Raw genomic sequence first — 22,230 nt, forward strand, 5'->3', positions numbered from 1 at the left:
TGAAGGTGAAGTGCTTTAGTCATTGAAACAAATTATGATACAATGTTTGACTCACAATCTTATAGCAAGGCAGATTAATAGCGTTTGGCAAGTTCTGGAACATGCTATATGAAAATGATACATGTTTTAAAAGCTTTTATTTAGCAAGAATAAACATAACAACTCATAACAACTATAGATCCATGAAAACACTAATCCTTTATTCTCTTAAAACTAGTCTTTTGTGCAAGTAAAGAGAAGATTCTGGAAGCCAAATGTTAATGCATAAAGTTCTCTTAAATTACAGTATTCTACCATTGCCATTTATAAACCCACTAATAATCTACAGGTGGGACTCGCTAGGCATGCAAATATGTCAATACACTACATCTTACCAATAAAAAAGATGCAGTACACAGAACCCACAGAATCGGGCTAATTTTAAATTTAAGATTGAGAGGGGAAGATCTGTTTGCCTCATTGTTACTTTTCCTTGTAAATAAGAACTTTTATCAACATTATTCTATGAAGTGCAGTTCTTCCATCTAACAAAACTACTATAAGCTACAAAACAAGAATGAACTTAAGTATTAAGTTATTACTCTCAACCAAAATGTATCAAAACTGAAACTTAACAAAATAACCCACCAGCTTTACTACAGCACTGCATTAGAATACATTACAGTGAATAGATAGAATTTGAAAATAATTACAAGTCAGCATAATTTCCAGTATTTCTGAACTCCATTGATCAAGATGTTGGTACTCATAAGCAGACAAAAACTTCAGTGTTGACAATTACTGCTTTATGTACAAGGTTTCCTCCCTGAAGATGAGAAGATGTAATCAATGTACCATAAGCCAATAAAACCCCATTAGATGTTAGATTAAGGCCATTATTCTCAAACTATTTCAAATAAGTCCTATTATTATTAGTATCCATAGAGCTGCATGATTTAAAATCCCTAGGCACTAGCCAGACCCAGACTAGACCAACCAACTTCAGTATGATTACTGTTATGTATATTTAGAGCAGGCTTTGCTCAGAAGACTGCTATATATCTCATGACAGCTATATAATAAAGTATTGTTTCAATTTTCTAATAAGCATATTTTTCAAATCTGGAAATGCACATTCCTGTAAATGGTGCAATTTCAAGACAACCAGATTTTAAAAAGTTATGTTTTAAGTGTGCATAAAGCTTGAGCAATACTACATTCTACTTAAAATTATTGCTAACATTTCAGTAGGCACTCACTGTGTTCAAGTATGGATTAAAAACCTCTTCGAGATCTCCCACGAGACCTCCCCGTATCTTTCTCCATTTCTTTTTTCAACTGAAACTGCTTGTATCTTTCAGCCATTGAAATAAGTTCTTCGGGAATTACCTGATAATTAGAAAATCATGGCTACAATACTTTCATACCGCTGACATCAATATTTATTGTTCCATGAATTAAATATTTTATCTAAGTACACTGAAAATATTCCTTCTTTGTATCGTATCAAATTAGATTTCCCCCTTCTGTAAGTTTTTTGATAACTGTTAAATACACAGTACAATGGTACCTTGGTTTAAGAACAGTCTGGTTAAAGAATGATTTGGTTTACAAACTCTGCAAAATTGGAAATAATGTCCTGATTTGAGAACTTTTTTAAAAAGGTAAAGGACCCCTGACAGTTCAGTCGCGAATGACTCTGGGGTTGTGGCGCTCATCTAGCTTTACTGGCTGAGGAAGCCAGCATTTGTCCACAGACAGTTTTTCTGGGTCATGTGGCCAGCATAACTGAGCCGCTTCTGGCGAAACCAGAGCAGCACACGGAAACGCCGTTTACCTTCCCACCGGAGCGGTACCTATTTATCTACTTGCATTTTATTGGCGTGCTTTCGAACTGCTAGGTTGGCAGGAGCCGGGACCGAACAATGGGAGCTCACCCCGTTGCGGGGATTCGAACCGCCTACCTTCCGATCGGCAAGCTCTAGGCTCAGTGGTTTAGACCACAGTGCCACCCGACCGACTTTACCTCGGTCTAAAAATGGAATCTGAATGGTGAAAGGGCACTGGCGGCGGGAGGCCTCATTAGGGAAAGCGCACCTCGGTTTAAGAATGGTTTTGGTTTAAAAATGGACTTCCAGAACAGATTAAGTTCGTAAACCAAGATCCCACTGTACTGGGATATTATTACAGCAAGATAGTTATAAGTGTAATGCTTAATAGGTCTTTTAGAGTAGCTTCCCGTTTAGTTTGCACTTCATTAAACTCTGGTATGTTGGCAGGTAATGTCTGTTTTGCATAAAGTCTACCCATCACTGCAAATTGCTTGGAATGCATCACATTTCCCCCATTCAAGCTCTTACTGATGAGAAAGGTACAAAGCACAAACTTTTGCTATGCAAAGTGCTTTAGAAAGTTAGTTTAAATTACCAGAGACCAAAGTGGTGGATGTCATCTTATAAGAGCCATTCCTTGCACATTCACAATACAAAGACATGCACCCAGACATTAAGTATGCATTAAATTTTTTTTTACAAGATACTACCATTACATCCAGAAATAAATATATTCAAATTCACAATCTGTATTATTAGAACTTAAACTACCATTATTTTTTATCTCTTGATTCCAGCTGAAGTCAGTTGTTTTTCCATACCTGTTTTTTATGTTTGAATGGTTTCCATAAACCAGCTTGTTAACAGTGACTTTTCTAGTGCTTTTTTGTGTGTGTGCATTGTAAACCACTTGAGGCTATATGCATGAAGACTTGGTACAAATCTTAAACAGCAAATAAATATTAAGAATAAAGTTTCAATACCTTAAAAACATGTTCTTATTAAAGAGCTTTTGAGACACACCTCAAGTCTGGGGGGAAAGTCAGGGAGAGGGCTAATTGCTAGTGTGGGTATGATAAAACACTACCTGGTTTCCTCTTTCCAAAATGTCAATCAATTCAGATGCATTCCGCCAGTCATTCCTAGTCACAAGGGTTACAGCTTCCCCTGTGCGGCTAAAAAAAAAAAAGCAAGCACAAAACTGTCAAATCAGCCAACTCAAATAAAATCAGTTCGTGTTTTATTTTATTGAGTTGTGCTGAGGAATAATAGTCGAAATACCCTGTTGCAACTCCTAGGCTGAAGTACTAGTGAGCAGCTTAAACCTCATTTCTTCTTCTTCTTCTTTGAAGTAGAATGTCAACTTGCATCTCAGCAAGATAGCTGGTTTCTAATTGTTTTTGGATGTCCCCAAATGAGAAACAACAACAACAACAACAACAACAACAACAACAACAACTTATTATTTATACCCCACCCATCTGGCTGGGTTTCCCCAGCCACTCTGGGAGGCTTCCAACAAAATATTAAAATACCATAGTTTGTTAAACATTAAAAGCTCCCCTAAACAGGGCTGCCTGTCTATGTAAAATGTGCTGGAGAAAACACTGGTGTTCCTCTAAGAAGTAACAATGGCGCATTCCAGAGTTCCAATTCACTATATATAGAATATTCCACATACCCTGCACGTCCAGTACGGCCTACTCTATGAACATACTCTTCAATGTTGCGAGGGAAGTCAAAATTAAAGACATGAGTGATATCATGCACATCAAGTCCACGGGAGGCCAAGTCAGTTGCTATCAGTATGCGAACTCTGCCTAGAACAAGCACAGTGAGACATATATTGATACCTCACAAAAGGCATATTGGGATCTGACAAGAGTTTTTAACTAGGTAGAGAAATCAACAACTTTTTATTTTATATTTGAACTCACACTGCACATACATAAGGCTGGACATTTATTTTGGAAATGCCATTTTTTCCTCTTTCTATTAGTTTACAATATTATACAAAACAAAAACACAATATGTAAACATCCCAAATTTCCCAAAGTTTAGTGCAATATTCACAACCTTATAGTAAATGCACCTTAATAATAAAGATAGCCTTGTTTTTCAAAAAAATATTTTAAGATAGTCAGAAAGTCAGAAAACATTTCACTGGCTGTTTCTCTGCTATCCTTATAGAAGGATGGTTGGATTGCAGCAATGGTAAACCTTTTCAATGGCCACATTTGCATGTAGCAGTAAGTCACACAACAACTTGCCATAGTTTTATGCTGCTTTAGTGATGTATTTGTTGTAACCTGCCCTGAGACTTAATGTGTAAACACAGCCAGCAAGGCTTTAGGTTTTTTAAAAATAATAATTGCTGAGTGGTATTGCATCTTCTTCCGCATATATGTTATGACTGGTTGCTTAGTGTTATGCTACAACTGATTCTAATCAATTACAAGTTTACCTTTCTTGAAGTCGTCTAAAGCCTGTTCACGATCACATTGTTCTCTGTTGCCATGTAAGGACTGGACAGGAATTCCCTGAAGACCAAAATCACTTGATAGGTCATCGGCACTAAACAGAAAAGTTAAAAACTAAAAAAACACATAGGATTGCTTGGTTCATACATTTGGAGATACAGTTGCATGTACTTAAAATAAGTAGTCTACACCCTATGTCAGGTACTCTGTTCCTTCCACATGTTCAAGGAAACTCAGTTAATGTCCTATTGCTAAAGGATTCATGATCAGCGAGTAAACATTGTATGCATTTACCAGACTTCCTTATAGGAAAAAAAGAGAAAGAAATCACGAGCGTAGAGATGTGGTTTCCCAAAAATGCACTTATGAGGTAGATGCAAATATTCTCACTTCACAGACAGGTGACTAATGCAGAGATGAAGGGTTGAAAAGTCACTTAAGAACTCTATGGCTGAAGTGGAGTAGAATTCTGATTTCAGCAGCTAAAGAAAATGTTGTGTCTAAATTAAATCCACTGTAATAGAATATATGCAAAAATTATGGAATTCTTTCCGTTGCAAATGTTAAATTTCAGCAATAGCGTACAAAATATAACAGAATACCTAACAGAAGAAGAAGAAGAAGAGTTTGGATTTGATATCCCGCCTTTCACTCCCCTTCAGGAGTCTCAAGGCGGCTAACAATCTCCTTTCCCTTCCTCCCCCACAACAAACACTCTGTGAGGTGAGTGGGGCTGAGAGACTTCAGAGAAGTGTGACTAGCCCAAGGTCACCCAGCAGCTGCATGTGGAGGAGCGGAGACGCGAACCCGGGTCCCCAGATTACGTGACTACCGCTCTTAACCACTACACCACACTGGCTCACACCCTTTACATCTTATATCACTAGTTATCATGTTGTAAACAGTTTTCTTTGACTGATAGCACCATCCTATGTGTGTTTATTCCCAAGAATTGTACTGCTAGCCCCATTATGAAACATGAGTCAATCAAAAAGAGTTTGAAGAAAAAGTGTCCTATTGAGATTATATGCTGAAACTATTCTTTTTTATATTTGAAAATAGATGAGAACCAGCATTTCCTGACATTTCTTTGCTATCGGGAGAATTTGAATTCTCAGAAGTCAAGCTGCTCTATTTAGACTAGGTAAGGAATTACAGTACAGTACAAAGAAAAGTCATGGGTTGGATCCAGACTAACCCATGTTAAGAGTAGAACCCTTGAAATTAATGGAACTTTCGAAAGCACGTCGAAGTGCAAGTAGGTAAATAGGTACTGCTTCGGCAGGAAGGTAAAGTGTTTGCGTGCGCTGCTCTGGTTCACCAGAAGCGGCTTAGTCATGCTGGCCACATGACTCGGAAGCTGTACGCCGGCTGCCTCGGCCAATAAAGCGAGATGAGCGCCGCAACCCCAGAGTCATCCGCGACTGGACTTAATGGTCAGGGGTACCTTTACCTTTACCTAAGGTTAGTCATAACTTAGTCATACTTGAAATCTGGATCCAACCAAGAAGCGTGAAGCAATATAAGAGAAGTAAATTATTGAGGAGGTGGAGCAACTTGTATATTAGGGAAGACTAAATTTGGAGCTTTTTGGTTTAGAATAAAGGCGATTAAAGGAGGACATGATTGAGGTGTATAAAATGATGTATGGTGTAGAAGAAATGGCTATAGTTTCTTCTCCCTTTTCATATATTACAAGACCCTAGGCCATCCAATGAAACTGAACAGTGGGAGATTTGGGGGACAAAAAGTAGTACTTCTTCTCACATTGCATCTGGAATTTGCTACCAGAAGTGACTGGACAAATTCATGTTACTTCCAGCACATCTTAGGGGCCAAGACCTTTTGCAAGAAACCCATACTTTTTAGCTGTTTTGACATGCTGCACTTAGCTTTGAAAACATTTGGCTCTACTTCTGGTTTTCTGGTCTGGGAGAGGAGACTATTTGTTTATCCAACCACTTTTTTGACATAGAGCGCACTGTTAAGTGGCATATAGCAGAGTCATATAAACGATATGACATTTTACATAACTTCTCTTATGGGTAACTCTTACACATCCTGGTAAACAAAAGTAACATACACTTTGGTTAAATGCTGCTATGTGCAGCACCGTATCTTGATCATATAAGTGGAGGGAAAGCGAGGAGCTTGGGATTACCCTGCTTATTGATTCAAGAAACTGAGTCAGTCTGTGGGTTCTTCCTCCCCCAGACATGGCTTAAGATGGAACCAGCCTCCAAGAGGTCAAACAATGCCCTGCTGCTACTTCTTGAAAATGGAATTAATTAGAGCACATCACCAAATATTAAGAGCTGAAAATAAATGTAGCTTAAATTTTGTATCTAAAATTCTAAAGAATCTAAATTTAAAACCACATTTGGACTGAAGAAAGGCCATAACTGACTGGAAGAGCACATGCTTTTTATGCAAACGCCCAAACTTTAATCCCTAGTATTTCCGTTTCAACAGACAGACAAAAGGTGATGGGAGAAGACCTTTACTGTAGGCCCTAGAGCTCAACTAACATAATACAGTAAGGTAATATTGGGCTAGCCGCTAGATAGACCAGTGGCCTGACTCAATAATAAGGCACCTGTAAATCATATTTAATGGTTAATAGTGAATGACAAATGTAGGCAGTAAGCCAAATATTCATGTTAGATTTCTTCTACATACGTAAGCTTCTTTCCCACAAAAATGATGACTTTATCTTCGGACTTCATAGTGTCAATGAAGTAACGTGTAAAAGCTCTTTTTTCTTCTTCTGGAATAATAACAATTTTCTGTTCCACTGTATTTACTGCCTAGAAAACCAAATTTAATCAAAGGAAACCTGAATGTAATTTGAACCTTGTCAAAGTATCAATTAAGAATTGTACATACTTTGTTATAGCTAGGGATACTGAAAGAGTTTGAGATGGAAATGTATAATTGGAAGGGACCCTGTAGGTCATGTAGTCCAACCCCTTGCAATGCAGGAATCTTAACATAGAATCAAAGAATTTTCATGTTGGAAGACTATTCAGGTACTATGCATGTAGACTTTGAACGTGAGCTTTGACTAGAACTGGCTGTTGTGGCATGTTTATTTGAAAATAAATCCCACCTAAATCACTGGGTGCTGCTATACAGTTCTTAACACCCACAACTAAGAATCAAGTAACTCACTTTTAAAAAATCAGAGCACTACTTTAGATTTCAAACCACAAACCAGAGAATCCAGATCCAATGCCTTCTGTGGGTCTGATTAGTCTCCGATTCAAATACTCTCCCTTTAAATGACTGGGCGAGAGTTAGGCACACAACCCTCTTGCTAAGGCTGTTTTCCCCTAGGAAGAATCCTGAATTCCATGGTGAAGCCTTGGAGAGATGTTGGACTTCCCAAGGTAAAGTAGCATCTCTACAAAGCTGCATGAGTCATACAGAGCAGGGAACCCTGAAGCATTTTGTGTAACCTCAGTGATCCAGATATAGAAAAAACAGCACGAGGGTGGAGGAAGCACTTCACTGTGACTAACAGGTCTAGCTTGTAATCAGGAGCAATGATTCTACCAGAGCTCTCCAATTCCAGTGTTTTGTGGAAGGCAGATCAGTTAATTTTGCAGGGGTCATGGTAAATTAGCCATCTTATTTGGAATTATGCACATTGCATTTTGGGTATAAATGGATATGCCTAAAACCCAACATGCACAATCCCAAATAACATGGATGATTTGACCATGACTCCTGCCTCAAAACTGAGAAATTGACCAGTTTCAGCTCACAAGCATTGGATTTTAGACATACACACTTTGTTGAAATGTTGTATCCATACATAGATGTCTGAAGGTCTCAAAGTCTTACCCAGGTCTACCCAATGGGCAGGAATGGACAATACTGCTCTTATTCTGTGCACGAGAAAGAGGAAGCTTAAATAATCTCTCTTCAGGAGAGAACAGAGATGGGGCCACAGAGCCTTTCAGCTCACCGGAACTTTTGGCTTCTCCTCTCCTTGAAATCTTTCCATTCCAACTGCTTATTAAAAGAATTATGAACTAAAACAGTGTTTTTCCTCTTTCCTCCCATCCCCTTTTCCATCATGTTTTTAGACTGCAAAGAATAAGGGCTGGGACATTTGCAAGCCATTCTGGCAGTCTTTTAGGCTGAAGAATGTGATAAAATTGTTTTAAAGAAAAAAATGCTGCAATCTGTAACTTCTTGCATTATTAAGATTTCCGTTTTATAATTTTCATTTTAGCCTGGGATATTATTAGATTTTGAGTTGCTATATCTTTTATAAATACAGCCTAGTTCACACACAAGACTAGACATTGTCCAGTTTATACAGTCTCATTAAAAACAACACAGGAGTAATAAGCCCAAAACAGAAAACAACTCACCGCTAGATCAAGAGTACCAACATACACAATCATAGGATCTTTCAAATATGATTTTGCAAGACGACGGACACCATCTGGCCATGTAGCACTGGTAGGAATGAAAAGGAAAGTCATTTTGTATTTCAACCCTATTACTGTCCTGCATTCTCATGTTTCCATCCTAAATACGAACAAGGTAGTTGCAAATAGTTTGCTACTATGAACAACAACAAAATAAATAAAGAATTCAGTTGCCCAAGAATAAAGTTTCTCTATAGAATGGTGTTGATTTAATTCCAGAATGGGGAACCTTTTTGCTTTCATGGGCCAGATCCTTATCAGGACTGGCCTTGTGGGGCAAATTTGACAGGTGGGTTGGGCCACTCAACTGTCAATCACATTATACCTTTATGATTCCACACAACTGACAGGTGAATTATCCTGTCCACCCATCAAAATCCCTTGCATGTGAGACTGATGGGTGCTTGACAACTGCTATACAGTACAAGTGGTGTTGCTAGTCCTACACTTGGCCCTTTGGAAAGTGCTGAGCACAAACAGGGCTGGCAAAGTGCTTCTTTCCTCCTAGGGCAGACAGAGGAGAGTGTCCAGATGGAGAAAGAACCCTGTGTTTTATAGGCTCCCCTTAGTTGTGGGTGCCTGAATTCTACCAGTCCGCTGGATTGATGAAAGTTTCCATGTGGTGTAATGGTTAGAGTGCTGGAAGATGACATGGATTTGAATCCCCACTCAGTCATGAGGCTTACTGGGTGACCTTGCAGTCACACACTCTCCACCTATCCTACCTCACAGCCTTGCTGCGAGGATTAAATGTGGAGGAGAAACATGTACACCACCTTGAGCTACATGGAGGAAAAGGTGGTATGCAAATGTAATAAAACAATATTTCACACTTACCTTTCTCCCCAAGGTCATTATAATAAATTGCATAAAACAACTTTGGAATGTAGCATCCAGATATTTTCCATTAAAACACATCTTCAGATGAAGCCATGGACCACTAAAAAGGCACACATACCTGGTCATGACCGTTTGCCTATCAGGGCGTATGTCTAATAAAATCTTCATTATTTGAGGCTCAAAACCCATATCTAGCATTCTATCAGCTTCATCCAACACCTGTGAAACACAATAGTTATAAACTGTTGGCTTTCTGAAACTCCATGCCAAAACGACTAAATTTCTAAACTATTATCTGCAGAGCATGTACAAGTTCATTTTACATGTATACTCTCATCGCTATGTCCTTTGGCTTTCCCAACACAATACCTCTATTTTGACTCAAAATCTACCTAACTCCTTTCTGGGGCTGTTGTACAAGAGATAACATAGAGAAAATATGTATCCCTAAGGAAGTTTCCAGTTGCACTGTGAATAATGCAGAATTAGACATAGTAACGCCATATATGAACTAAAAGAAGTGCTTCGGAGACATACTTGTTTTAGAAGATAATGTTGCATGCTTACCATGTAACCAAGGCTGTGAGCCAAAACTGTGCCCTTGGGCACCCATTTACACAACCGTTTTCCAACTTCCTCTCCCCTCTCACCCCCCCCCATATATGCAATAACTTTCTGCTCATGCACAAATGGATGGTTGTGGTAGATCCTGTTGAAGGACACCTAAAGGAACAATTATGTGATTACTTAATAAAACTTGATGTTCAAAGACATCTTCCAATTGAAAATCACCTGATCTGAAAAACATATTCATTTGTATTAAATAAAAGGACCTTTATACCATCTGTTCATATTGTGACTAAAATATTACCAGACATTCTGAATTTTTCTTTAGCATTACTACTAGCCCTGTCCTTCTTCTTTTTTTTTAAACACCCCCTTCATTATATCCATAGCAAAAGGTAACGGGGAGAGGACCCCTGGACAGTTAAGTCCAGTGAAAGGCGACTATGGGGTCGTGGCGCTCATCTTGCTTTTCACACCGATGGAGCTGGCATTTCTCTGCAGACAGCTTTCCAGGTCAAGTGGCCAACATGACTAAACTGCTTCTGGCACAACGGAACATCATAATGAGTGCCAGAGTGCATGGAAACACTGCTTACCTTCCTGCTGCAACTGTACCTATTTTATCTACTTGCACTGCTATGCTTTCAAACTGCTAGGTTGACAGAAGCTGAGATAGAGCAACGGGAGCTCACCCTGTCATGCAGATTTGAATCACCGACCTTCCGATCGGGAAGCACAAGAGGCTCAGTGGTTTAGACCACAGCACTACCTGCGTCCCTAGTGGAATGGTCTCGCTCATGAGGTTGTGAACTCTCATTCCTTGGTTTTTAAGCAAAAGTTTGATGGCCATCTCCCATGGGTTCTTTAGTTGAAACTCCTGCATTGCAGGGGATTGGACTAGATGACCCTTGGAGTCCCTCTTTCAACTCTACAATTCTATGATATTGGCCACTTGCCATGCAATGTTAACTGTTGGAGGTATGATGACAGTGATTAGCAGGAACAGAATGGAGTATTCTGGAAGAAAACATGAAAGTTCCCTATTGCAATATTTTCTTGCAGGTTATACTTGCACATTACTCCCAATTTAATACAACATTTTGACTACTTGCCAGGTATGTAATGCTCCTCAGATTTATGAAGTTGTTCATTTGGAGGTCATTCAATCTACCTGGTGTAGCTATAACAATGTCCACACCTTTGGTAACCACGCTGATCTGCCCTTTCCGGTCTCCGCCACCATATATGCAAATGCTAGAAAGAGTTTATCCAATATTTAGCTGTTTTAAATTAAAACTATATGGTCATGTTACTGTGTATTTTAAATTTTTACATTGAACACAGGTTACATTAAATACCCTGCATGATTTATTTTTTCATGTAAATTTGGCTGCAGTCCAAATCCTCTGTGCTGGACTGCAGAGTTGGCTTAGGCAGAGGAACACCCTGTGCAGTCTGATGCCATCATTCCGCTGGTGCAGAGTTCCCTGATGTGCCTGCTGAATGCGAGGCTAAACGAAGTACTGCCAGGGGGATTCTCATCTGCCAAGTTTGTACAACATAAGAAGAGTGTTCCGGGGCAGGGGTGGTCTTCTGGATCCCAACCTAGTCCCCTGCGCTCTCATTTCACAACACAGAACCTCACTACTGCACCAGGTCCAGGCTGGCACAGTGATTTGCCTGCCCTCCCACTTTCCACCCCAACCACGGAGAGGAACAGGACTGGAGATGCAGCAGTGGCTCCACTGCAGCATTATTTCTTGCCATGGCCTGGCCAGGGTTTTGACTGTCTCACCAGCAGGTTGTGGGGTAGGGCAGGCAGGGCAGAGTTGCCTTGTCTGTCTTTCTGATGCTGAGCGTCACTTCTGCTTACTGAGAGGGAAAGGTGCAGGGAACCCAGTGCAGATGGGTGAAGCAGCAGGAGTACTGGATTGGCTCTACTGCTGCACATGCACCAGGCCTTTTGACCCTCTTGGTAAGTGGCAGCTGTCCTCTTGATTACTATGGGATTGTTTTAGTAGCAGGAATAGAATTTGAACAACTCTTTAGAAATGCTGAGAAAGTTGTTTAAATATATGTCGTTATTGAACTAGAATGTTGATGTTTCTCCTAAACATCTGGAGGGACTTAGGAATGCTTATTTTAGTCAGATGTAGGAATGAAAAGTTTTAAACATGATCATAAGAAAGCTAGAAGGTGGCAGTTGAAGACTGTAAAATTTCTAGATAGAAATTATAATCTCTACTGCAGTCCATACAGTATTTGGCATACTATCAGGAAAACTAATAAATCCATCAAAAGACTATAAACATAAAAATACTACTTGAAGTGTTTCACAGTGGTGTCTTTCAGAGATATTGTGACACATTGCAGTACCACTGCCAAAGTAATGAAGATGATGTAAATATTACCTTTTAATTCCTTTATAAGAATATTTTGAGCACTCTGCCTCAACTTGAAGAGCCAGTTCTCGAGTGGGAGTGAGAACCAACATACCTGGTCCACCACGTTTTTCTCTAGGTCTGTAAGAAAATCCAAGCTTGTTTACATAGCAGTTATACATAAAAAATACAAAAGGCAGTATTTTAAGAAGAGAACAGAGGAAAACCTAGCAGACAGGCTAACTATCCTGTTTGGCTTGCATACAAGTATCATTTAACTTTGGTTAGAATGAATTAAGGCCACATTTCAAAGCATAATTACCTGGAAATAAGTTCAAAAGCACACATCACTTACAAAAGCACTTTATGGAATTAGCTGCCTACATACTATGGCAACGCAAACCAAGTAACTTGGTTTCATGGGAGTAGGAAGAATGGATGTTTGTGCATCACGAAGCCCAGATGCTTGGGAAAGAATAAAGAGAAAAGGCAGGGCTGCTGGGTTAAGCTGTAACTTAAAAGGTAAAGGGACCCCTGACCATTAGGTCCAGTCGTGACCGACTCTGGGGTTGCGGCGCTCATCTCGCTTTATTGGCTGAGGGAGCTTCCGGGTCATGTGGCCAGCATGACTAAGCCGCTTCTGGCGAACCAGAGCAGCACACGGAAACACCGTTTACCTTCCCGCCAGAGTGGTACCTATTTATCTACTTGCACTTCGACGTGCTTTCAAACTGCTAGGTTTGCAGGAGCAGGGACCGAGCAACGGGAGCTCACCCCGTCACGGGGAGTCGAACCCTCGAGCTTCTAATTGGCAAGTCCTAGACTCTGTGGTTTAACCCACAGCGCCACCCGCGTCCCTTAAGATGTAACTTAGGGAGGTGTAAAATAACCTAGACTGGTTAGCACCTGCTAACTTGGCATCCCTGAGCAAGAGAAATGTACACATCACTGGGACTCCATAGCCATAGCATCATGGTGGCTATCATGTAAATATAGATAGTAATTCATAGCTGGGATTATGAGGTTGGAGAGTTTGCTTTTTAAATCCCATCTGAAATGTTACATCTCTTAAGGAAATCACAGAGCTGCAGTCTGCCTCCCAATGTTGACAGAAGCCTGCTTTGAGAATTAAGAGGTAAAGCAGGGGTAAAGTTTTCCTGTGTAGAGCACAACAATGTTTATATTGACTTGTTTATGATAGCATTGATTAAAAAAAATAACAACAACCTTAACTGTTGCAAACTCTATAACCATTAAAAAGAATACTTTGCTGAATCTCTTTCCAGTTTATGGACTACTGTATGTATGCAAGAGAAAAGAATGGCAACTGACAGCGCAACAGGGCTGGATGACAAAAAGCATGACAGTAGTTTCACACACAGCTCTTGTGACCAAGATTGTGTTAAATCTTATTAACTTGATTAACAAAAACAACCCACCAGGCACAGAATAAATCAAATCTTATTCCAGTTACTTCTTACATTGGCTGCAAATCCAAGTGAATGAACCCAGGCATTAGATAAGCCAACGTCTTTCCAGTACCAGTCTGCGCTATTCCAATGAGATCAAATCCTTGAAGTATTATTGGCCAAGCCTGTGACTAAAATAAACAGTATATTATTACATAGGGCCTACTATTTAAACAGCACAGTTTCTACACTATTCAGAAATAAAGAAAACTAAAATACCTGAATTGGAGTAGGCTTCTGAAAGCCAACTTTCTTTATATTTGCCATAATGTCAGGATAATGCATAAAAGCATCTTCAAATGTACAAATAGGATTGGGAATGTGACGCTTTTCATTATCTTTCAGGTCATCACATGTGATATTATTATTTTCTTTTCTTTAAAAGACAACATAAAGAGATAATATTATACTGATAGCAGACAAAATGATTTATCAATTCCAGACAAAGTCCTAAATATGTAGAGCAAAAAATCATGTAGTTTCCACTTTGTTATCATTTCCATAATTAGCTTATGCCAACTAGATAAAAGTTGCTTAACATTATTATGCACTAAACATAATCAAAGCCAGTGGTAGAGGCTGCTATTAAAAACAAAACGTGACCTTTGCCAACAGAAGCTATGATGACAACTAAGCCCCACTGCATGCAAGGAGTTTTATGATTTAGTGCAAATCATAAACATGATTTAAGAATAATTAAGGTTCTTTCAAACTATTACATAATAGAAAGCCAAGGTTTATAGTGAATGTGCACTTGTCCAAGAGCTGCAATCCACCCAGGCTCTCTGATTATAGATACATTTTCAAATGTATATGTTTCATTCACGTAAGACATTTTAAAGTGCACACCTCTGGAAATGTTCCATGGCCGATGGCATCAGCTTTTAAACCTTACAAGCTATACAATGAACTTATGCGCTTCAATCCTACCCCCAAATAAAAATGGCACGTAAGACCTATCCTGTGTGAAATATGCACACAGCCTAGTCTTATGGTGTGCATCTAAACTTAGTATTACCTACTACTTTGCAGACATTGCCTTCACCTTCTTAAAACTATAATCCATTTAAAAATCAACCTAACTTTCCAATAGGCCATACAACTTTCCAATTTAAATTCTTACCTCCACCTATCAGCTTCTTCTTGTGACATTGAAGCAACCTTTAGAGATTCTTTGTAAAAACATTTTTCAATTGGCGGCAAATCTAACAAAAAGAAAGGGAAAATGGGTTATTTTAAAAAGTGACTTCTCAAACTACTAAGAATAGAAAAGAACACCATCTTCATTAAAAACAACAACCCTGAACTCTATTCCCATGCCAGCCTATTCCTCATTTTTACAGGTAGTTCTATTGAGCAGACACACAATTCAACGTGGCTTGCAAAGAAATGCTGATAAGAAACTACACCAAATATATTTATCACCCAAAGAAGGGCTATCAATAAGCCCTTGAACACTTTTCGTTTACTAGAAACTATAGCATGAGTATGGAAATTCATTTTTCCATATTCACAAAGTTTCACTAGATTAAAAAAGAAAAGAAAAACACCCAACCACAAAAACAATTTTTGAGCTTTCTTTTTAAAAAGTTTGTACCACAGTCAGTACTGATCTGTAAACTGAGATGTGGATGATGGGCAGTCTTGTATATCAAGATACTTCTTCTTCCCAGCTTTGTATTCAAGGATTAATTTTTAAATCTCTACAGGCACAGCAAAACATTTTGAATTCAGTACCCTGGTTTCACTGTTACTTCTGACTCATAGTGAATCACTGCAGTGATTCTTATAACATGAGAACAGTACATCCGCCCAGGGTCTGCCTGAGTGACCAATCACATTAGTGTGAACGACTGGTGTGCCCTATAGTGCTGTAGACTTGCCCATGTATTATATGCCTAACTGTGGGTAAGTATGCCTATGGACCCTGGCACCCATGTTTTGTAGTGGCATTAAATTAGTGCATTAAATTAGTGTGGTCAATATAGTATATTGTGCTAGCACAACCTTTTATCTCTAATTGAAAGCCTTTTTTGTACCAAGGTGCTACCTCAGTGTGATATGACACTTAAAATACTGCACTAACACTATGGCCTTTACACCAGATCTTATCTGATTTTTGCGTTCAACCGTGACCACATACCAGGCAGTTTTTAATAAATACAACAAAATCAATAGATGATCAAATGTTCTCAGAATTTATAATTTTTTACATATCAAAGTAGATGATTTTCACAGCTCATAAAGCATTTTTATATTGAAGGATGACCACCTACAATTCCTTTAAAAAAATATGTTACACTAACCAGCCCACTTCATAGCTTCATATTTAGCTTTATTTTCTCGAAGGGAGGCCCAGTTAATGGATTGCTTTGGATTACTGTATCCCGACTTCAAAGCACCGGAATGACTTTCTTCATAACGAGTGGTTCCAAAATCTTGGTGTTTAAAGCAATCTGTTAAAACAAAATTAGGTTCTGATTTGGTTAAACATTTTATATCAGATTATGCACCTTAAATTAGTTCTTGGGAATTCAGATTAAAAGTTTAATTATGAACCACAGGCTGTTTCATTTCACTGCAATCTAAAGACAAACTATGTGAACCAATACCATGTTTTATTTTTGGATGCATCACAAGGGCAGCTTTATGAACTCCTCTGGGTATTCCTACACTCCCTACTAGCTTTCAGTTAATAAATGTCTCTTCAACAGAGTGGATAACACTAATCTGGGTTTTATACAAGCAGATCAGTCTGCAGAGAAAGCTTAAATATAAAACACATATCAAGTTTTAAATTCTTACCTTTAACATACCTTTCTCCTGCGTTGTTTTGGTTGCACCTCTCAATAAGATCATCAATCATCATTTTGGCTTTTGTTTGCTTATCATTACCACCAAATATCTTTATTTCAGCTTCATAATTGCCCTTTACAACCTAAATGTAAGGTTTTTTTTACTTAGTAGAAGAATCAGATATTAGATTGCTGTAATATACTGCCCTAAAATTGTCTTTCTGGGCACTAAAAAATTATTTGATAAGTACAAGTAAGATTTCCTAAACCACTTGGGTATCTTTCAGTCAGAAGCAATATATCAGGTTGAAAGTTTTCCATTTCTAAATATGCCTTGCTTCATTACAATGAGAAAAAGTAACATAATAGATAGGAGTCTAGTACCTTAGGCAGTTTCAAAGTTACATTAACTTTTATCAGAAAATTAAAGCAATCTTTTCATATTTCGTCCATACATTCTATCAAGGTGTGGGGACAGCAGGATTGTCATTACTGCCCCCACCCTTTGTGCACCAGCTGGCACTAACCCCTGTGCAGTCAGAAAAAAGTGAGAACACTCTGCGGCCAGTTTACATATACAGTGGTGCCTCGCAAGACGAAAAGAATCCGTTTTGTGATTCGCTTCGTCTAGCGGCTTTTTCGTCTTGCGAAGCAAGCCCATTGACGGATTAGCGGATTAGCGCTATTAGCAGCTTTTAGTGGCTTATCTGCTGATCGGATCAGCTGATAAGCGGCTTAGAAAAAGGGGGGGAAAGGGAAAAAAAAACAGCAGTAACTCGCAAGACATTGTCGTCTTGCGAAGCAAGCCCATAGGAAATTCGTTTTGCGAAGCACCTCCAAAACGGAAAACTCTTTCGTCTAGCGAGTTTTCCGTCTTGCGAGGCATTCATCTTGCGGGGCACCACTGTAGTACTAAATTATAGTGTCATATGAATGAATACACACACCCTACCACATGACTGGGATGACTTTGGCGGCATTAAGTTTCAGTTTCTTCTCAGATCATCTTTGCTTGTGAACCAGAGATTGCAGTTTATAACCAAGTCTGGTTTAGTTTAACAACCAACCTACAGAAACTATCACTTCTTCTGAAGCTGCAATAACAATGAAAGATTAGGAGAAAGCAAAACTAAATGATGCCAAAGTCCAGTTCCGGCCACACAGGAAAGGAAGCAAGTTGGGGCTCACTCCAGCTTGTGCATATAGCACTAAACCACAGTTTAGTGTTATGTGTGAGCAATCTATATGTGAATAGGTAGTATGTGATTAGGAACCCTGGCACAACCAGAATTTGTAATTACAAACATGTGCACCCACCCACCCACACACCTGGATCCATGAAAAATCCACTCACTTCTTCCACAGAAGACAGGGCCAGAAGATATGACCATGCTCTCATTGGAATGTGCATAAGATATGAAAAAGGGTATATAAGCATAAAATATTTTATAACTCATATTCAGCCCTTTCTTTAAAATCCAAACAATATAAGGTGAGAGTGTGCTAACTATTTGTCATCTCCTAAAATATTTTCAAATACTCTAGTAAAAAATGTTGCGAGCTGCATCCAAGTTCTACTGAAACTAGACCCACTGAAATTTATCTAAGTTAGCTATGCCCATTAATTTCAGTGTGTCTACTCCAAACATGACTAATATAATTTTTGAACTGATATGAATAATGTATGCATCTACATTATGTTTGCTTTATTAATTTTTTCCTTACTAAATAATTTCAGTTGAAAAATCTTTAGCTGTAGGAAAAACTTCTAAGCTATTTATAGAGTATGTTAAATCAACAATTTTAATAATGTTTATTAATATATGTCTAACAAGCTGCCTGTGTAATTTGATTCAGAAGCAAGTCTCATTAAGTTTAGTGGGGCTTGCTCCCAGGGAACCTGGTATAGAACTGTGGCCTAAATAAAAACAAAATAGATTTAGGACTCTGGTAAATTTTCCAGAAAATCTGCATCATTGGCCAATAGTCCCAGTGGTTTTCAACAGGACCTTTGTTCTTCATTGGAAGTCACTCCTTACCCATCTGCTGGCACAATCCATGTGTTTTTGATGATGCTTACCAAATGTCACACTAACATAATGTACAATCATAAATAGTACTGAGGTTTTACTTTTTGGGGGAAATGCTTGGGGTTTAAAAACAGTATAGCAGCATCTCCCCCCCACCCTATTTAAGTTCAGTTAAGCACCACTAAACTGACTCAAGTACATAAAGTACTACACACTAGACATTTTCTCCCCAATTCCTTTGTTAATTGCTTTGTGATCAAATATACACATGACCCCACTCTTCGCAAAGAAAAGCAGTTATTTTGCAATGCAACAACCAGTCTTTTGAGTAAAGACTGGTTTTTTTTAAACAAACACATTTTTTTTAAAAAAAAATTAGTGCCTCACCTGTATTTTACAACCTGATGATTCCTGAAGCTCTTTTATTTTACTTCCACTTCGACCTGTTGCAAAATTAAAATTCGTATGCAAAATTTGGCCACATTCCAATTTTAGCTAAATGTTTTCAAAAATAGAACAATGCATACTGCTACTGGCAAAATGCAAACATTATTTCTATCACAAGTAAAGGAACCAAGGGCAAGAGTCTGGAGGCATCTAAAGAGGGTGCAAATTTTTAAATAAAAACACTCAGAAGTGAAGCTGAGCAATTCTTAGGTTTTCCCCAGATGAACAATTCCTATCCCTATGTTAACTACATAATATTTTGTTGCAAAATGACATAATGAACTTATGACATAAGAACACCAGTATAATAGTGATATTTATGCAACTTTCACATATTTCAGTGAACACGCTTTCCCCTAAGTAGAAAGCTAAACTAAACCATTTAAATAACACCAAAGTTTGTAAACAGGATAATACAGTATTAAAGATTTGGGTGCAACTCAATTACAGAAAGGGATTTTGGCATGGGGCTAAAACAGATAGTTTTAAGAATCTGGAGGTCCCTTAGACTCTCTCTGTACCTTTGACCGCCTCCCTCTGTCAATCGTCTTTTGGGCCTTGATACATATACATTTCCTAGGCTTACTGTTCCATGCCCACAATGAACAGAATTCTGCTGCTGCTTTTTCTTTTTATTGGCCACCCAATTCACAAAAAGGAAAATATTAGGGCTACACCATTTTGCACAGGGAATTGCAGGCATGAGTTTCCTTTCCATTTCTCTATCTCCAGTGACAGTTCATTCAGATTTGACATCACTTATGTTGCAAAAGTGCTAATGACTATAAAGTCAGCTCTCTTTCTCTTTTAAAGAGAAACTAAGTACACCATATTAAAGGTAAAAGACCCCTGACAGTTCTTTTCAACACTATAAAGTTCTTATTTCTGGACATCCTTAACAGTGCAATCCTGTTCATATCTACTCAGACTCAAGATCCACTGAGTTCAATTACTTATTCCCAGGTAAGTATGTATACATTTCCAGCCTTACAGTGATAATCCAACAGTGGGTCTACTCTGAACTAAGTCCTACTAAATTTATGGGGCCTTTCTCTCAGGTAAGTAGGGTTAGGATTGTGGTCTTAATCAGTTTTTAGCTAATAAATCTATCTTCTGTCCCTGGCCCTTTCCCCTGTCATAGTGCACAAACAACATACACCTCCACCTCTACATTAGCAGAAAAACACTGTACAAATGTAGCAAGCAAAAGGCATACTCATGAATCTACGGGGGGCTCTATTGAGTTTACCCTGCGAGGTTAGAGGGTGCTATTTATTTGCTGGGAGAGGAGCCTATTTGTTTACCCAGCCACTTTTTCTACATAGCGTGTGCACTGTTAAGTGGCATATAACCCAGTCTCATAAACAATGTGGTATTATATACAATTTACTATCCAGGAGGCCGTCCAAATTCAACACACTGTCTACTGCAATCAGCAAGGGAGTCAAGTGCAACACTGAACGACACGAGAGTCAGAAGCCACTTAGGATTGTTCACAGCAACAACCTGCTTTGCCAGGGAAGCAAGGGCGCCCCCCCTCCCGTTTGCGCTGTCGTGTGTGTGTGTATATATCTATATCTATCTATATATATATCTCTGTGTGTGTGTATATATATATATATATATATATATATATATAGTTTGGGGGAAGAGGGGACTTCTCTCCACCCGCCCCCCAAAAAGAGAGAACTCCCAAGTTCCTCCTCACGGACAGCCACCGCTACCTATGAGGGTGCCCACGAGGGAGTTATCCAGGTGGAAGCACAGTGGCGGCGATCCGGCACGCTCCCTGCCCGCCCCTCGGAAGGGGCCTCGGGCCCGGTACTCCAAGGGCCCCGACTGCCACGGCTCGCGGGAAGGCGCCGGGCGCGAACCCCATTTCCTCCCGCCACCGCCTCTTTCCTCCTCGCCGTCTTTGCCCGCGGAGCCACGTTTCCCACTAGCCCTCGCCGTCACTGGGCGCCACTCGGCCGGAGAGGGTTTGGCGGGAGCTTGGCGGGCCTCGTCCTCCTCACTTTCCGCCTCCCAGTCGGACATGGCGGGAGAGGGGAGCCAACAGGGACGGTGTTGCGGTGAGAAGAAGGGAAGGAGCCACCCGAGCAGCGGTTGTCAACGCCGCCTTCGCGCCACCAAACCGTCGCCTCGCCCCGCCTCGCCTCTCCGCGTGCCCCAATAAACCGCCGGATTCATGGGGGCCGCTCGGATTGGCTGGAGCGCTTCTAAGTTCCTCGCGTGTGATTGGCCGGCGAGGGCAGGCACCCTCGTGGCCCGTGTGCCAGAGGGAGGGGTGTCGCTTAAGGCGGAGGCTTGTTAATGGATAGCAGAGCCCGGTTCCCTCCAAAATGTCGCTGAGGGGACAGTTCCCCTCAGCTTGCCAAATGGTCCAGGAGGAGGGGAGTTGTTGGAGAAGCCTCTTCTTACGTGCCTCGAAGAGCTTTTTCGTCGCGCGCGAGTTTTGCTCACAGTCTTTGTAAGCAATGCTGAGGTAATTTATTTCTCCACAGGGTAAATACTGTGGTGCTGGGCAAAAATCCCGCCAACAGGATCATGTTGAGTGGAAAATAAATCTCGAGTAGGTGTGCTTCATAAGTCTTAAGTATTACCTAATCCTGGTGTCAGGCTATTTTGCGCTCCAGGGAAGGCTAGCTACTTGCCCCACCCCACCCCATTGCTAATTCCAATTTTCAAAAAGAGATGTCTTGGGGGGGGGGAGAGGGGGGGAATGAAAAACGTGAAACTGCTAAATTTCTTTTAAATTTGCAAGGATAAGTAATGCAACAATCTTTATTTTTTCAAACGCAAAAGAAAATGCTTTAGCACACAAATCATTGTGAATAATCTTGTGAACTGTGATGTTAAAAGTTAGGTCTGGTAAAAGTTTCAATTTCAGGCACATCAACACCTCACAGTTCCTTTGCAAAATCTGCGACCAATTCCTTTAGCTCAAGTGCTTGAGGATGTTCATTTG

The 22,230-nt window shown here is 39.7% G+C and overlaps 2 protein-coding genes across 7 annotated transcripts in view; one reads left to right on the forward strand and one right to left on the reverse strand.

Moving 5' to 3' along the window:
* On the reverse strand, positions 1 to 21,427 carry DDX43 (DEAD-box helicase 43). The gene is made up of 17 exons (XM_082218303.1): positions 20,987 to 21,427; positions 19,203 to 19,258; positions 16,796 to 16,928; positions 16,297 to 16,446; positions 15,114 to 15,195; positions 14,210 to 14,366; positions 14,003 to 14,121; positions 12,552 to 12,662; positions 11,253 to 11,394; positions 9,692 to 9,792; positions 8,674 to 8,761; positions 6,971 to 7,098; positions 4,276 to 4,385; positions 3,493 to 3,631; positions 2,899 to 2,986; positions 1,239 to 1,368; positions 1 to 805 (listed from the first exon to the last, which is right to left on the reverse strand). The coding sequence occupies exons 1-16, from the start codon at positions 21,297 to 21,299 to the stop codon at positions 1,255 to 1,257; spliced, it is 2,031 nt and encodes a 676-aa protein (XP_082074429.1). The 5' UTR covers positions 21,300 to 21,427; the 3' UTR covers positions 1 to 805; positions 1,239 to 1,254.
* A 100-nt stretch (positions 21,428 to 21,527) lies between these two features.
* The window catches only part of LOC309529933 (uncharacterized protein), a 51,037-nt gene continuing 50,334 nt past the window's right edge, over positions 21,528 to 22,230 (forward strand). For 3 of the 6 annotated variants that reach the window (XR_014218514.1, XR_014218515.1, XR_014218516.1), the window contains exon 1: positions 21,529 to 21,747. The gene's annotated coding sequence lies outside the window, so the exon portion shown is untranslated. Of the gene's footprint in view, positions 21,835 to 22,230 lie in introns of all 6 variants that reach the window. The other 3 variants (XM_082218418.1, XM_082218417.1, XR_014218517.1) reach the window with 3 other exon arrangements.

This window comes from Podarcis vaucheri (assembly GCF_965113315.1).
Source record: "Podarcis vaucheri genome assembly, chromosome: 3".
Classification (NCBI taxonomy): Eukaryota; Metazoa; Chordata; class Lepidosauria; order Squamata; family Lacertidae; genus Podarcis; species Podarcis vaucheri.

Bases quoted from the DNA above. Each gene is read 5' to 3' on its own strand.
- DDX43 (XM_082218303.1), bottom strand. From the start codon at position 21,299: ATGTCCGACTGGGAGGCGGAAAGTGAGGAGGACGAGGCCCGCCAAGCT. The intron at 15,196-16,296 runs GTTAGTGTAACA...TCTTTTTGTTAG, and splicing joins TGAAGCTATGAAGTGGGCTG to ATTTGCCGCCAATTGAAAAA. The intron at 8,762-9,691 runs GTATGTGTGCCT...CATTCCTACCAG, and splicing joins AGGCAAACGGTCATGACCAG to TGCTACATGGCCAGATGGTG.